Source organism: Hyaena hyaena, unplaced genomic scaffold (genome assembly GCF_003009895.1).
Source record: "Hyaena hyaena isolate Hyena2069 unplaced genomic scaffold, ASM300989v1 scaffold_550, whole genome shotgun sequence".
In the NCBI taxonomy this organism is placed as follows: domain Eukaryota; kingdom Metazoa; phylum Chordata; class Mammalia; order Carnivora; family Hyaenidae; genus Hyaena; species Hyaena hyaena.
This window is the reverse complement of record NW_024081182.1, coordinates 866,953-881,443: the sequence shown is the minus strand read 5'-3', so window position 1 is coordinate 881,443 and position 14,491 is coordinate 866,953. Positions and strand designations below refer to the sequence as shown.

General features: G+C 45.1%; 1 protein-coding gene across 4 annotated transcripts in view; it reads right to left on the bottom strand.

Moving 5' to 3' along the window:
- The window catches only part of VPS35L (VPS35 endosomal protein sorting factor like), a 118,919-nt gene that overhangs the window by 67,384 nt on the left and 37,044 nt on the right, over positions 1-14,491 (bottom strand). For all 4 annotated transcript variants that reach the window (XM_039255889.1, XM_039255891.1, XM_039255892.1 and 1 more), the window contains exons 10-14: positions 9,394-9,490; positions 8,650-8,697; positions 7,112-7,205; positions 3,085-3,162; positions 2,466-2,588 (exon numbers count right to left, since the gene is read on the bottom strand). In XM_039255889.1, the coding sequence (XP_039111820.1) occupies positions 2,466-2,588; positions 3,085-3,162; positions 7,112-7,205; positions 8,650-8,697; positions 9,394-9,490 (440 nt within the window). The remainder of the gene's footprint in view (positions 1-2,465; positions 2,589-3,084; positions 3,163-7,111; positions 7,206-8,649; positions 8,698-9,393; positions 9,491-14,491) is intronic.

The window sequence follows — 14,491 nt, the reverse complement described above, 5'->3', positions numbered from 1 at the left end:
GGTGGCTCTCTTTCTAGTCAGGCTTGTGGTGCCTCCCTCCCAGGGGCCTGAGCCACCGGGTGGCCGCTGAGACGGACTCCGGAAGATCACAGAGAGCGACCCACCAATTTTCAAACCATCTTCCATTCGTATTGATTTAAAATCAACTTAATGGTAAAAAAGCCACCTGTAATATAAGATGCCCCTATTTTTCTCCTCATGCTTTAGGATTCGGGAATTTAAGATGTAAGTGATACATTTCATTTGGCTGAAAAGTTAGAAAATACAGACAGGCCAAGAAAAGGAAGTTAAGATGATACAAAATCTGACCTCCCAGTGCTATTTTGATATCCCCCCTCCCCAGTTCTCTCGCGCAAATACAAAAATCATGTCCGCGCAGATACAAAAATCACATCCGTGGTCCTGAAAACACAACAAACGCTCTGGTACTATGCGTGGGGGGCTTCGCCAAGCAACGCAAATGGATCGTCCTATTCGATCTGTGCAAAAAAACCCCAAAACAGGAATTAACGCTCCCCAGTTTCACAAATGAAGGAAAAAGGCTCAGAGTGGTTAGGGACAAGTGACTTGGCTGTTCCTCTGTCCTGACAGCTAGGAGCAATGGAGCGGAGAGTGGGACCCAGGCACCTGGACTCCAGGGCCCACACGTGAACACCAGGCCAAGCTACCACTTAGAATACACACAGCAAGGTGTGTGACCTCCTTTTCTGACCCACCGGTTGTGAACACCCTAACATCATCATGTACAGATCTTCTTCATGGTCCTCCATTGTTTTAAATGGGCCCATAACATTCCGTCGAACCCACACAGATCCCAAAAATCTAACCAGTCCCTTGGGATGGCTTCCTCCAATGCTGTGGCGGCAGCAACAAGCCACACATCCGTACATACGTGTGTGTGCCTATGCCTTTACACACTTGTCCAATTATTTCTATGTGATAGTGGGGGCGGGGTAGCGAGAGAGAGAGAGAGAGAAAGAGAGAATCCCAAGCAGGTTCCATGCTCAGCACGGAACCTAATGTGGGGCTTGAACCCACAAAACCATGAAATGATGACTTGAGATGAAATCAAGAATGGGAAGCTTAACCAACTAAGCTACCCAGATACCCCTTAAATTTAATTTTATTGTTATAAAAGAACTGTATGAGATCTACCCTTTATACACATTTTTAAGTATGTGATACAGTGCTTTTAACTGCAGGCACAGTATTATACAGCAGATCTCTAGAGCTTACTCGTCTTGCTTAATTGAAACTTTAAGCCCATTTTTAAAAAACCGTTTATTTTGAGAGGGAAAGGGAGAGAGCGAGTGCTCTAGCAGGGGAGGGGCAGAGAGAGAGGGAGAGAGAGAATCCCAAGCAGGACTCCATACTTGAACCCATGAAACCATGATATCATGACCTCAGCCGAAACCAAAAGTCAGATGCTTAACTGACCAAGCCACCACCCAGGCGCCCCTACGTGATATTTTTTTTTAATGTTTTTATTTATTTTTGAGAAAGAAAAAGAGAATTTGAATGGGGGATGGGCAGAGAGAGAGGGAGACCTAGTATCTGAAACAGGCTCCAGGCTCTGAGCTGTCAGCATAGAGCCTGACGCGGGGCTTGAACCCACAAACTGTGAGATTATGACCTGACCCGAAGTCGGACACTTAACCAACTGTGCCACCCAGGCGCCCGCGCTACGCAATATTCTTAAAAGATGGATTGCTTAGTCAAAGTCATGTGCTTTTATCTCTTTCTTTAGGGCTGTCATGGTATTTGCGGCTTCCAGGAAAAGGCAGGTGTACTTGAATTTTGCTCTCCACTATGTATCCTTGTTTGGCAGCAAGACCCCTCTTCCTCCCCCCCAGAGACTGAATACTGAACCATCTGTTGAAGTAGCTTCCTCTACCACAGTTATTAGGCCAACTAGGACTGGTGTTCTACATCTCAATCTCGGGTAAGAAAAAGCATGCTTCTGCTATGATCCTGGTTGCACTTGAATTCCTAACACTACTCCAGTTAGACCTTATCTGAGTTTCACTTTCCCTCTGTAAAATGGGTGCAACGATTACCTGCTGTACCAACTTCTCAGATTATCATAAACACAAAAGGGGGGCATGAAGTTTAGTGAAGGAGCAATGAAACCCACTGACCCCACAGCCAGATTCCTCGGGTTGGTGTCCAGTCACCGCGACCTGAGCCATGTGATCTTGCAGAGGTATCTGGCCTCTCTGAGCCTCCCTCCCAGAGCTGTTAGACGAGACAAGCAAGGAAAAGTGCTGAGCACAGAACCAGCCACCACGGTGAGCCGTACCCTGTGGGATGGCGGGCTAGCACTGGCGTTGCCATAGATTTATGAACGGGCCCTGTTACGGCACCAAGCACCATGGTGTAGAGGTCGTGACAACATAATATGGAAGAGAGGGGAGCCCCAGCACTCCTTCTGTGTGACCTTCACACCGAAGGCACCTGGCAGTTACCTCAGGGGCGTGGTAGGAGATGCACTGGAAGATCCAATCCATGGCAGGTGAGTACAAGGGCAGGTAGGAGGGGAGCTCCACTCCCTGGACCACCAGCTGGTTCTGGACCGTATCCCCATGGATCTACAGGAGACCAAATCAACAGTGAGAAAACAAGGGGAATGATAATCCACGAAGAGCGTGCAACTCACACTGTGCATGCTTCTAAGCATTTGGATGGCCCCAAGAGAAACAGCCTGGTTTCTCAGTTTTGTGTGTGTTTTTTTTTTTTTTTTAACCAAGAAAAAACACACAGAAAAGTTTCCCATGTCGCCAAGCTGAGCTGTTTGGGGAGTGAGCGCTGCGCAAAGAAGTAACCTGATAAAAATGGAGCCAGCAGATGTGAGGAAGAGAGGCTGATCAACTAGAGACATTTCCTGTTAATACATGCATATTAAATCTCCCTGCTTGTTCAGTACAATCAACACATTTTAATTGTCTGTAACAGATGCCAGTACAATTTTCTGGGGTTTACACATTTGAAGAGCTTCAAGGCAATCTCGGAAATCCAACTGGGTTTTGTGAATTCGTGATCATGTAACTGTTATATCAATTAGCCGTTCTGAGAGTGCTCTCTTACCTGTTTGAATGTGAGGAGGAAGTCAAAGAAGTTCTTATTCAGGCTTTCTTTCAGATGTGGAGCCACCTCCATCCCCACCTGCAGCCAAGCGACAGAAACTACCTTGACTCTGAACAAACAGGTTGCAAATAATACACACAGTGGGATGCCATTTGCGTAAATTACAAATAGACACAGGAATAAATGTAGACGAAGTCCAGAAAGTTAATTTTTCTTCTTTTTGCTTATCTGTGTTCTTATTCAATAAGCCTAGATGCTTTTATAAGAAAAACCACAGAAGCTATTTTTAATGAAAAAGCAGCAACATTTGCAGTAATCATCTTTGTAATTTCCCAGAGGTAATGAATGTATTTCTGAACAGATGACCAAGAGAACAAATCAATACAGCGCAAAGGAAGAAAGTACCCTCAGGACTGTGTATACAATATTCTTTCTCTCAAAAAAAAATAAATAAATAAATAAATAAACACACATGTGGCCGTGCCTACTAGATGAAGGAAAAAGACTGGTATGTAAGAGAGTCAGCTGGGACTTCACTGTTGCATTGTTAAAAATCTACAGATTGAGTCTTTGCTGGGAAGTCATGGAAACAGACAAGCTTTTTTCAACATATTTTAAGAAATTTAAGACCAGCATGAAGCATAACAATGCTACAACCCATTGGCTCCTGCATTGATTGTTTAAAAAACAGAGCGGAACATTCCAGCAGAAAAAATTTGCTAGTCATGAAAAAGGCAGCCAGAGCCCTGGGGTTGGATGGAAAAGTGAAGGTGTGAGCTATGGAGGGGAGGTCATGTGTTCAAAACAAAAGCTTCGTAGTGTTTCTTCAACTGAGCTCCTCAGATACACCTCAATTCGAAATTGCTACTTAAGCACAAAAAGAACTTTGTAGAAGGTGCTTTTCTGGGACCCAGATTCTTCAAACAGGGACAGATTTCTGCCACTCATCCCCCCTACTCAAGGTCATGAAGATGAACAATAATGATGTTTTTTAGAGACCACGAAAGGTCCTTTGAGAAGAATCATGTGAGATCCATGGGGTGCTAATTTCCAAGGGCAGCTTCGTAGCTGTTGAGGTTTTCAAGGACAAGCAGTAGATTAAAAACAAAAAAAACAAAAAAACTAACAACAAACATCAGATCCAGCTCTACTGTGTTCTCCTGTCTTCCCTTCCACTTAATCATATCGTAGAAAAGGCAATAATTATCTGTTAGGCAACAGCAAAGGAAGGCCTAGTGAACAAGCAACGGCATTGAGCTGAAGGGGCCTTGACTTAGCAGAGGAGTTAATCACACTTTCCTTTAATAAACAGCTTTGAGCTCCGCCCACACCCTACCCACTCACTGCTTTTCTGTGTTTTCCTTCTTTCCATGAAGACAAATGAGCAGCTTGGAAATCTGCTTGGGTCTAAAAGATTCCTACTCAGAGTAGCAAGAGTGGTGGCTCATGATTTCCACCTGCTGTTTCCGCCTGCCTGGCGTGCATTTCCTATTTCTGGCATCAGCAAACTGGATTTATCTTTGGGGAAGCAAAATTCCCCCTCAGACCAGGAGGTTTGCTGAGAAGCTGGACCCATCCCACCCTGAGTTCTAAGGGTAGGCACACCACCCTGGCTTACTCAAATGGCAGATCTCATCCCATGGCCACTGTGATTGGTCTACTGAGGGACAAGTGACCCAAGATAGTCCACTAAGAGTCAGCCATGAGACTCTGGCCAGCACTTCTGAGGAAAAGGCATTCTCTTTCCACTGGGGTGTAACTGGGAGAAGTGACAAAGGAGAGGACAGCTCTTGACAATACTCTGAAGGCCCTGGACCTAGCCAAGCCTGCACTGCCCTGAGATTCTTTGGACACAGGAGCCAACAAACCCTCCTTTGTGCTTAAAATAGTAGGAACTGGGTTTTTGCTGCCTGCAACTCCAAGAGTCCTTACTGATGCATGGGCGGTCTCTTTTATGTCAGAAGACTTAGTGACTACCCAACCTCAGCAAGTGATGCACAGGGTTCACGAAAATTGTTTCCACAGATAAACTTTATTTCATCACCAGTCTTCTGGGGTTGGGTCTGCAGTCTCTCTTCATTGTCACCAAGTCTTAAAGTTGCATCTGCCATTTTACTTTTATTCCTCTTTTAATGTTTATATATTTTTGAGAGAGAGGCAGAATGTGAGCAGGGGAGGAGCAGAGAGAGGGAGACACAGAATCCGAAGCAGGCTCTAGGCGCTGAGCTGTCAGCACAGGGCCCGATGCGGGGCTCCAACTCATGAACCATGAGATCATGACCTGAGCCAAAGTCAGACACTTTACCAACTGGGCCATCCAGGGGCCCCACACCTGCCATTTTAAATGCCAGAAACATTCTCTCTTCCCTAACTTTCCAACTTTAAACTTTGAGCTTTAAACTGAACGGGTTTGCAAAGAATGGGTAGTTCCACCTTTTTGATTTCTCTTTAATGACCAGAGTCATCTTCATTAATACGCACAGAGTAATAGATCTGTATTACTCTGTTATTCAACAGATGTCAAGGTTAGTCTAAATAATGTGCTGTGTTCAAAAGGGGAAAGGCAGTGGAGTGCAGATATGCAAATGACGACATCCTGGCATCTCTCCACAGGACCCAACTGTGCTCTGCACACGACAGGCGCTCAACAAACCCTGACTCAGGAGTATCCAAGCCTCAATATATTCCAAAGCGGAAGCTCTAGGAAACATACCTGACACTCCTGTATGAAAAACCCCAACCCAAGTTTCAAGCAGATGGCAATAGATAAACACTTTGGCCTGTTACCAATGGGGAGTACGTTGTCCTTAAATGAAAAGCGTTCTCTTTCCTTCTTGGCATTAGGGAGCAGACCTATAAAAAGTGTCCTTCATAAGGACATTTGCTATTCACTGAGGGCATTGACTGTCTGATTTCTTTCTGACAGTGGAGACCACTGGGCTTCTGTCATTTGCTAGACATTGTGTAAAGGAAGTCAGTCAAAGAGTACCGATTTTTGACCTTCTGATTTAAAAATATCATCACTGGCAAGATCTGGGCGAGGCCTTGTAGCTTTGTCCTCGAGGAAGTCTGCGGTTCATCAGGACCCTAAACAACAGAGGCAATAAGCCCTCCTTCAAGGCAAATAATGCTGATGAGACTAACAAGGACTCCCGGGGCAAGCTGACAGCAGCAAAGCCTCCCAAGGAGCTTAAGAGAAATAACTGTAAACGCTCCATGGGGTGCATTTTTCATAAAAGAAAAAGTTTCAAGTAGAAGCTTCTTGGTGCTTTAAGAGAGAAAAAGGCTGGCAAGCCTGGGTGGCTCATTCGGTAAAGCGTCCGACTTCGGCTCAGGTCATGATCTCCTGGTTTGTGAGTTTGAGCCCTGTGTCAGGTTCTGTGCTGAGAGCTCAGAGCCTGGAGACTGCTTCAGATTCTGTGTCTCCCTCTCTCTGCCCCTCCCCTGCTTGTGTTCTGTCTCTCTCAAAAATAAACGAACGTTAAAAAAATTTTTTTTTTTAATTTAAGAGAGAAAAAAGTTTAGTGATTTACAATTGGGACCCGCATCAGGGCAGCTGCAAGAGGCCTGGAGCCTGGAGCCTTCAGTGGCTGCTGACGCTGGTCAGCACCGCGCCCTCCCAGGCAGCCCGCCAATTCTCACCCTGCACCGACTCTTTAATGTAGGAAACTAATGAAACAATCCAATCCAAGACACGGGAAAGCAGGCTTCAGTTAAATAAAAAGCAACCTATCAGCCAAAAGGCCTTGGGAGCCTCCTTCCCAGCAAGAACAGGAGAAACAATTAATTCTGAAAACCAGTTCACTTCTAAGAAGATAACCTTAAACGTCCCCTAGGTAGAGTTATTAAGTGGATCTACTTTAAAATTAATTTTTGAGAGAAATCCTATAGCTCTGCTTTCTGTGGAAGAGCCGTGTTCTAAAATTAGCAGCTAACGAAGTCCTCCCTGTGGTGGCCTGTGAGGTGTCGGGGAAGGAGACAGGAAGCGGCCCCACGTGTGAGCGCGCAGGGCGCCGGCGCGGCCTACCCGGCACAGATAGGCCCTCGCGTACACAGACACCAGCGGGTCTCCGATCCCTCGAATCATACACGTCAGTCGGGGCAGACATTCTGAAATCCCCCTGTTGGAAACAGAAAGAGGGCAGCATCATACCGCTTGTGAGAACACTCTATCTTTTAAAATAAAGGTACATATGCTTCCTATACATGGGGAGGTGGGGGGGGAGAACAATCCAATTTCAGAGACAAACCAAGGCCCAACCTTGCATTTCCCAAGGCAATGTGACAATAATAGTCTCTCTCTTGACACAGTGCATTCACTGCTAAGGTCTTCACCATGTGCTCAGTGCTGGAGTCTAACCTTTACTTTTTTGCCTGCTTGAGGTCACATGTATTTTATTAATTTAACGGTTTTTGTCCCCCAGTTATTTTTCATCTGCTGGTTACTCCTTGATCTTCTCGACACTCTCGCCACAGCCATTACTCCTCTGGCACTGACTTCCTGGTCCATGCCCCACTCCGTCCTGCACCCAGCTCCTGGCACCTCAGCCTGCCATCAGTGTTCCCCGTCAACGTGAATTGTGATTTATTTATTTCTCCTGTAACTCAGGACCTCCCTATGCCTCAGGCATTATCCTCCCCCAAAGGTGAGGCAAAATAACCATTTCTTTAGCACTGAGGTTATCCCTAAAAACTATGCCCAGGTGCTCTCAGATCCAGATCAACACCTTCGGTACATATTCCAAACCCAATTAAACTACATCCCTACGGAGCACCGACACTTGGCCCCTGGCTTCAGGGAGTTTATTATCTGCATGACACAATGCCCGAGGTAACCCAGAGCAGCATGTGGCTCAGGGGCAAATGCTTCTGTTTCTGACATCAGCTGCATCACCGTCTTCAGTAGCACCAGCAAGTACGGAGCGTGGGCCCGCTGTGGGCTGACCATGCTCTTAACAACCCTCACAGACCTCTTCATATGGCCTTGTTCACAGAGACAGAGTCAGAGATGCTGAATAGCTTGCCAACACCACACAGAGTGAGGATTCTGCCACAAAGCACTCAACCAACTTCTCTTGGCTGGAGTCTTCTCCTCCATAAAACAGCAATTAAAATGCTCTCTTTGGGGCACCTGGGTGGCTCAGTCAGTTGAACATCCAACTTCACCTCAGGTCACGGACTAATGTTCACGAGTTCCAGCCCCACATTGGGCCCCTGCTGCTGTCCGCACAGAGCCCGCTTGGGATCCTGTCCCCTTCTCTCTGGCCCTCCCCCACGTTGCACATATGCATATGCGCGCGCTCTCTCTCAATTTAAAAAAGCATGGACAAATAAATAAGATGCTCTATCTCTTCAAGTTTCCATTTAGATGAGATGGAAAAATGCACAGAAGGTGCTCAGCACCAGGTCTGCTACATGCTAATTAATTACATGCTAAGGACTCAGTGAATGATAGCTGCTATCACATCGCCATTTGTGTGTGTGTGTGTGTGTGTGTGTGTGTGTGTGTCTGTGTGTATGAGATTTCTTGGAAATGTGATTCTAGACATTTCAGAAGAGCCTTACGTTTTGGAGAGGAACTTGTTACATTTCAGGATGGATGCTTCCACATAACTACAAAAATGTTCTGTTAAGGAAGACATTTTCCAGATGGCCTGTTCCCTATGGTGGAAAGGCTGGACTACTCACAAACAGAACTAGGCAGGACTTCAGAACAGGGAGCCACAGTGGCTCTCACTGTCCAGAGAACTAGGTTAGCTAACGGCTTGTGGGTGGGTTTCAAGATTTCATACTCATTTAAAATAAATTTTGGAAAACGTTACATACTGGTTCACAGCTGCAGGCTGAAATTTAAGCTGCGTTTTGAGCATTTCCCATCAAGGCTTTATGGGGAAAGAATGAACTTTAAATAACCAAGATTCGTCTATGTATAAGGAGAAGTCTCTGTTCTTCAAAACTGGCATTTGTGCAGGAAACCCTGATCCTGTTCAAGTTTTTGTAACCAGGGAAAACACATAAAGATGAAGCACTTTAACTGAGGGAATTAATGTGGGAATGTTCCTCCAGGAAACAAAAGCCTGGACCATGGCATCGTATTCAAAGTACGAAAACAGAACACTATTTGGGGAGAGAGGAGTCCAAAGCCTTCAACAATGTGGCTGGCCCTGGATGTTCAGGCTAGTAACTGTAACAAGACCAAATTTTCCACAGGAATTTCAGGGCGTCCCATCACATGGCTTCTATTAATGGTGTGACTCTTTCAGCCTATCTTTAAAATCATCAGACCAAAAAAAAAAAAAAAAAGGATACAATCTCGGAATGAGTTCCCTGATGGAAGCAATCTTGAAAAACCAATTCAAGCACGTTTCTTTGGCCGTGTCATTGACATTCTCTGGAGAGAAGTGATCTGCAATACAAAAACAATACCCATCAGCCCTGCTGTTTCTTCGGATCGGTTACAGCTGCCAGGAGTCCTGAGAGAGAATGTTACAATAGAGCAGAAAGGGTGCCCTGCCCAGTTCTCCTGGGTCTTTCCTTCCAATTATTATTATTAATACACAATCAGTGACAGTGAGAACTTACACATGAGACTTTCTAAACGATGCTCAGAGTGCTTTACAGATATCAGGTCACCTCATCCCACAAGAGCCTTCCATGGGACGTACTTCCATTTTACTCTTTGATAGATGTGGAGACCGAGGCCCAGAGACGGTGAGGGCGTACAGCAGGCAAATTTGAGAGCTGCAGTCCGACTCGAGCTGTCTGGCTCCACAGCCTACATTCTTAGCCACTGCCTCTAACATAAGCCAGAGAGTCTTGGTATACCCGCCAGTAACTATGACGATATGGCTGGTGATTCCAGATGCTTTAGACGCCTGCAACTGTAACATGACATGTGATCCAAGTTTGTGCTCTGCGTGTCACCCGGGCCAGACCTGAGGGTACATCCAAGCCCTCAAGTGAGAAACCTGCCAGTTGGGCTGACAGCTCAATACTCCAAGACTTGAGTCATCTTGTGGCAAAACTGCCAGTTTCCCCCATTATCTGTTTGTTCCTCTTCAGTAAGAGGCCTGTCCCTTTTCGGCTGGGCATATGGCCATCCCTACAGTATGGCCACGCAACCAAGTTCTGGCCCCAGGATAGAAAGAGAAGTGCAACTTCTGGGAAATGTCTTTAAGAGAACACCTCCACTCCTTCTTTCCATCTGTCCTGCTAGATGGAATGCCACTGCGATGCTAGAACCTCTATCACCACCTCGAACCATGAGAGCGACAGAAGTCAGGATTCTTGGCACCAGGCTGACTGCCCCACCAGCCCTGACCTTGTTATTGTTATTTTCAGTTTTCTGGAACTGGCACCCAAGCCTAGTCTTGACAAGCATCTTAGTAAGGAATGGAAGACTAGGGAACAAGGAAGACAATCAAACACCCCCACTCCCACCCCCCAACAAATTCATCACCGAGAAGACCAGTATGGCACTGTTTTTTTCTAGGGGCAGAAATTCTTCTCGGGGCACCTGGGTGACTCAGTCAGTTAAGCATCTGACTCTTGATTTTGGCTCAGTTCATGATCTCAAGGTTGACAGTGCAGAACCTGCTTGGGATTCTCTCCCTCTCCTTACCTCCCCTCTCCTCTTTCTTTCTCAAAACAAATAAGCTTAAAAAAAAAAAAAAAAGGAATTTCTTTGAAATGATTTCCACATATTTGATCCCTACCCCACTGCTGAATATGCCTTCAACTTCTAAGACTCAGTCATAAAGGGGGCGCCTGGCTGCTCAGTCAGTAGAGTGGGTGACTCTTGATTAAGAGGTGGGAGCTCACTATGACCCAGCAATAGCACTGCTAGGAATTTACCCAAGGGATACAGGAGTGCTGATGCATAGGGGCGCAGGTACTCCAATGTTCACAGCAGTACTTTCAACAATAGCCAAACCATGGAAAGAGCCCAAGTGTCCATCAACTGACAAATGGATCAAGAAGATGTGATTTACCTATACAATGGAATACTACATGGCAATGAGAAAGAATGAAATCTGGCCATATGTAGCAACATGGATGGACCTTGAGGGTGTTATGCTGAGCGAAATAAGTCAGGCAGAGAAGGACAAATACCATATGTTTGGAATTATAGGAGGCTTAGGAGGAACTTAACGGAGGACCATGGGGGAGAAAAAGGGGAAAAATAGTGGGGTAGAGGGAGGGAGGCAAACCACGAGAGACTCTGGAATGCCGAGAACAAACTGAGGCCAGATGGGGTGGCGGAGAGGGGAAGGGAGGTGATGGGCATGGAGGAGGGCACTTGTGGGGATGAGCACTGGTGTTATATGGAAACCAACTTGACAAAAAACTATTTAAAAAAAAAAGAGAGACAGAGGTGGAGAGCTCGATCCCCATGTGTGGCGTAGGGTTTACTTTAAAAATAAATGAATAAAAAGATTCAATCAAAAAGGGAGAAGTTAATCCCTTTAGAACACAGCAAACGAATCCAGCTTGTTGCCCTCATGTGTGGTACACACAAACATATTCTGTCCCTGATTCTGCTTTTCTGCAACGGGGTGACACACAATTAGGGTGATCAAAATTCCAGTGGAATCAGCAAAAAGATAAACCTCTAGGTCCTTCGCTAGCAGAGAACAGTCACATCTCACAACGGCAGATATTCTGGGATTGCAAGTCCAGTATTTATCTATTTTTGGACAGCATGGAATGCTTCATTCATTCAAGAACGATTTGCTCAGTGCCACTTCCAGAGGGAAGGGAAATTACTATTTTTCCTTTCCTGCCCTGAACCCGTGCGCTTCAAGTAACTTTTCTTTTCAAGTTCTAAGAGATCCAGACAGGAAGAGATAAAGGGATATTCTTAAATTCATTTGTCAATCAGGCTCTGTGGAAAAAGGAGGGGTGGGATTAATTTCCTTTCATATGACTGACTGAATCATGGGACCTGAAACCCCAAAACAAAAATAAGTCTCTGCAGTCATCTAATAAAAATCCCTTTACAGTTGAGGGAACAGAGATCCAGAAGAGAGCTTCACCAGCCCTGGCAAGAGCTTTCTCTGGTGAAGCCCAAGGCAGGACACTGGAGACCCCAGGGGCACAGAAAGGCAAGATGTCCTACGTGTCCACATCGTCTGCAAGCTATACAATCATCTGCAAATGCCAGTACAAAGGCTTCAGGCTTTCCTTCAGCTCACAAATTAAGAGAAAACTATGTCATGCAGGACTTTAAAATCCTATAGCAAAGTGGGGCACCTGGCTGGCTCAGTCAGTAGAGCATGTGACTCTTGACCTTGGGTCCAAGCCCCACACTCAGTGTAGAGTTTACTTAGTTACTTACTTACTAAAATCAATCAATCCAGTAGCAAAGTATATCTTGCATACCTAGACTTCACCTGCTCAACACAAACATTATAAGAACTAACTCAAAGTAGGAGTCTAGCCTCTGAGGAGATAATACACAAGACAGACCCTGTCCTCATGAAACATCTATTGCAGAGGCAGGAAAAACCTAACTGGGGGGAGGGGGAAGCAAGCAAGCAAATGTATCAGATAATCGTCAGTACTGTGAAAGATATAAAACTAAGTATTAGACTAGGGAATGACTTAGGGGTACAGTCTCATTAGGGTGGTCAGAGAAGGCTCTGCCCAAGGTAACATTTGAGCTGAGCCCTGAATTCTATAAAAAGGAGCCAGCCGTGTTTAGATGTGGGTGAAATGTATTCCAGGAAGAGCAAACATCAAGCGCAAAGGCCCCAAGGTAGATACGGTATCTGGACGGGCAAAGAAGAGAAAAGCAAGCCAACATGGCAAACAGGAAGGGGAGACGCAGGCATTACAAGCCAGGTCACACTGGGCTATAGCCTTGGTGAGGAGTCAGAGTTTTGTTTTGTTTTTAATTTTTTTTAAGTTTATTTATTTTGAGAGAGACAAAGACAGTATGAGCAGGGGAGGGAGAGGGAGAAGGAGAGGCAGAGGGAGAATCCCAAGCTAGCTCCACATTGTCAGCACAGAGCCCGACATGGGGCTCAAACTCACAAAACTGTGAGATCATGACCTGAGCCGAAATCAAGAGTCAAACGATTAGCCAACTGAGCCACCCAGGCGCCCAAGGAGTCCCAGTTTTTCTAGGTGCAATGGAAAGTCCATGAAGGAGGTTTAAGCAGAGGAATGGTCTAACAGGACATGATTTATACTTGAGCACTTGAGCTGCGACATGGAGAATGAATTCAGAATTTGGAAATCAATTCAGAGACTTCAATTTAACAAAGAGCAGAGATTCTCCCTTCTAGGTCCCACTTATTTTTCTTTCATGGCGCTTCTTCCTTCAGCCCTCAACTGCCATGGATTTTTCACGAGGAGGGAGGACTCTAGTTCTCCTTAATTTGCCAAGCTTCTACCCTAGCAGCAAGAGGTCTCTTTACATAACAGTGTTTATAGGGATGTCATCTTGGTACCAGCCTCCACGGCCAGGTCAGTTAAGGACTCTGCTTATCCAGAGGCAGCTACATCAGCCTGAGGGAAAACCGAAGATGGGAATGCCCACAGCTGACGAGCACCACAACGCGATAAACCCAAGTTATTCCTCCCACGATGGAAATAAAACTCCTTTATCACTTAGAGTAGATGGTCTCTCTACACATGTACTGGATTAAGAAATGTTGGGGGAACATTTAGTATATATGTTAGATACTAAACATATATAGTAGTACGCACGTTCTGTGACCCCAAAGGACACTGGCATCCTTCTCAACTCCTAAGAGGTACGCCTTAGTTAAAATTCCCGAAGGTGAAGGGCTCAAAAGTGAAATTCACCAGTCAGAACTTGATTCAAATGGAAAGAATGAGTACACATGCCACCAGATTTCTCTCTGCACATAATCTCTTTAGGCAGAATTCCACACAGATTTCAAAAGCTTTCTGCATAATTATTGTTAAGAGACATCCCCAAGATCACTGACATTTTTGAGAGAAATTTGCCCTTCTCCTTTTCAGGTTCTTGGAACCATAGAAAACTACATGCAGATGAAAATTCTAACTGAAAGGAAAAAAAAAAAACGAAGAAATTATTTGCAAGAAAGTCAAAGCCTGATTTGCATTGCTAAAGGTAAAACAACAACAACAACAACAAAAACCCTAGGTATTGGGGAAAGAAGAATTTTAGTGACCTAAGTCATAATTAATAAATTTAGACAAGGACTGGAGAGGAATATGACAATAGCCTTTTATCTGGAACTTTTACAGTTTAGGGAGGGAGGAAGTTGTTAATAATTTCTCATGAACTGGCTCTAAAATATTGTTTGTATACTTAGTGAAAATTGGGAAGAAGGAAAAATATTGCAGTAGATGCAAACTCAAACACCTCTAGGGATTAGATAAGTAATATCTATGTTCTTAAGGGGTTAGGTAT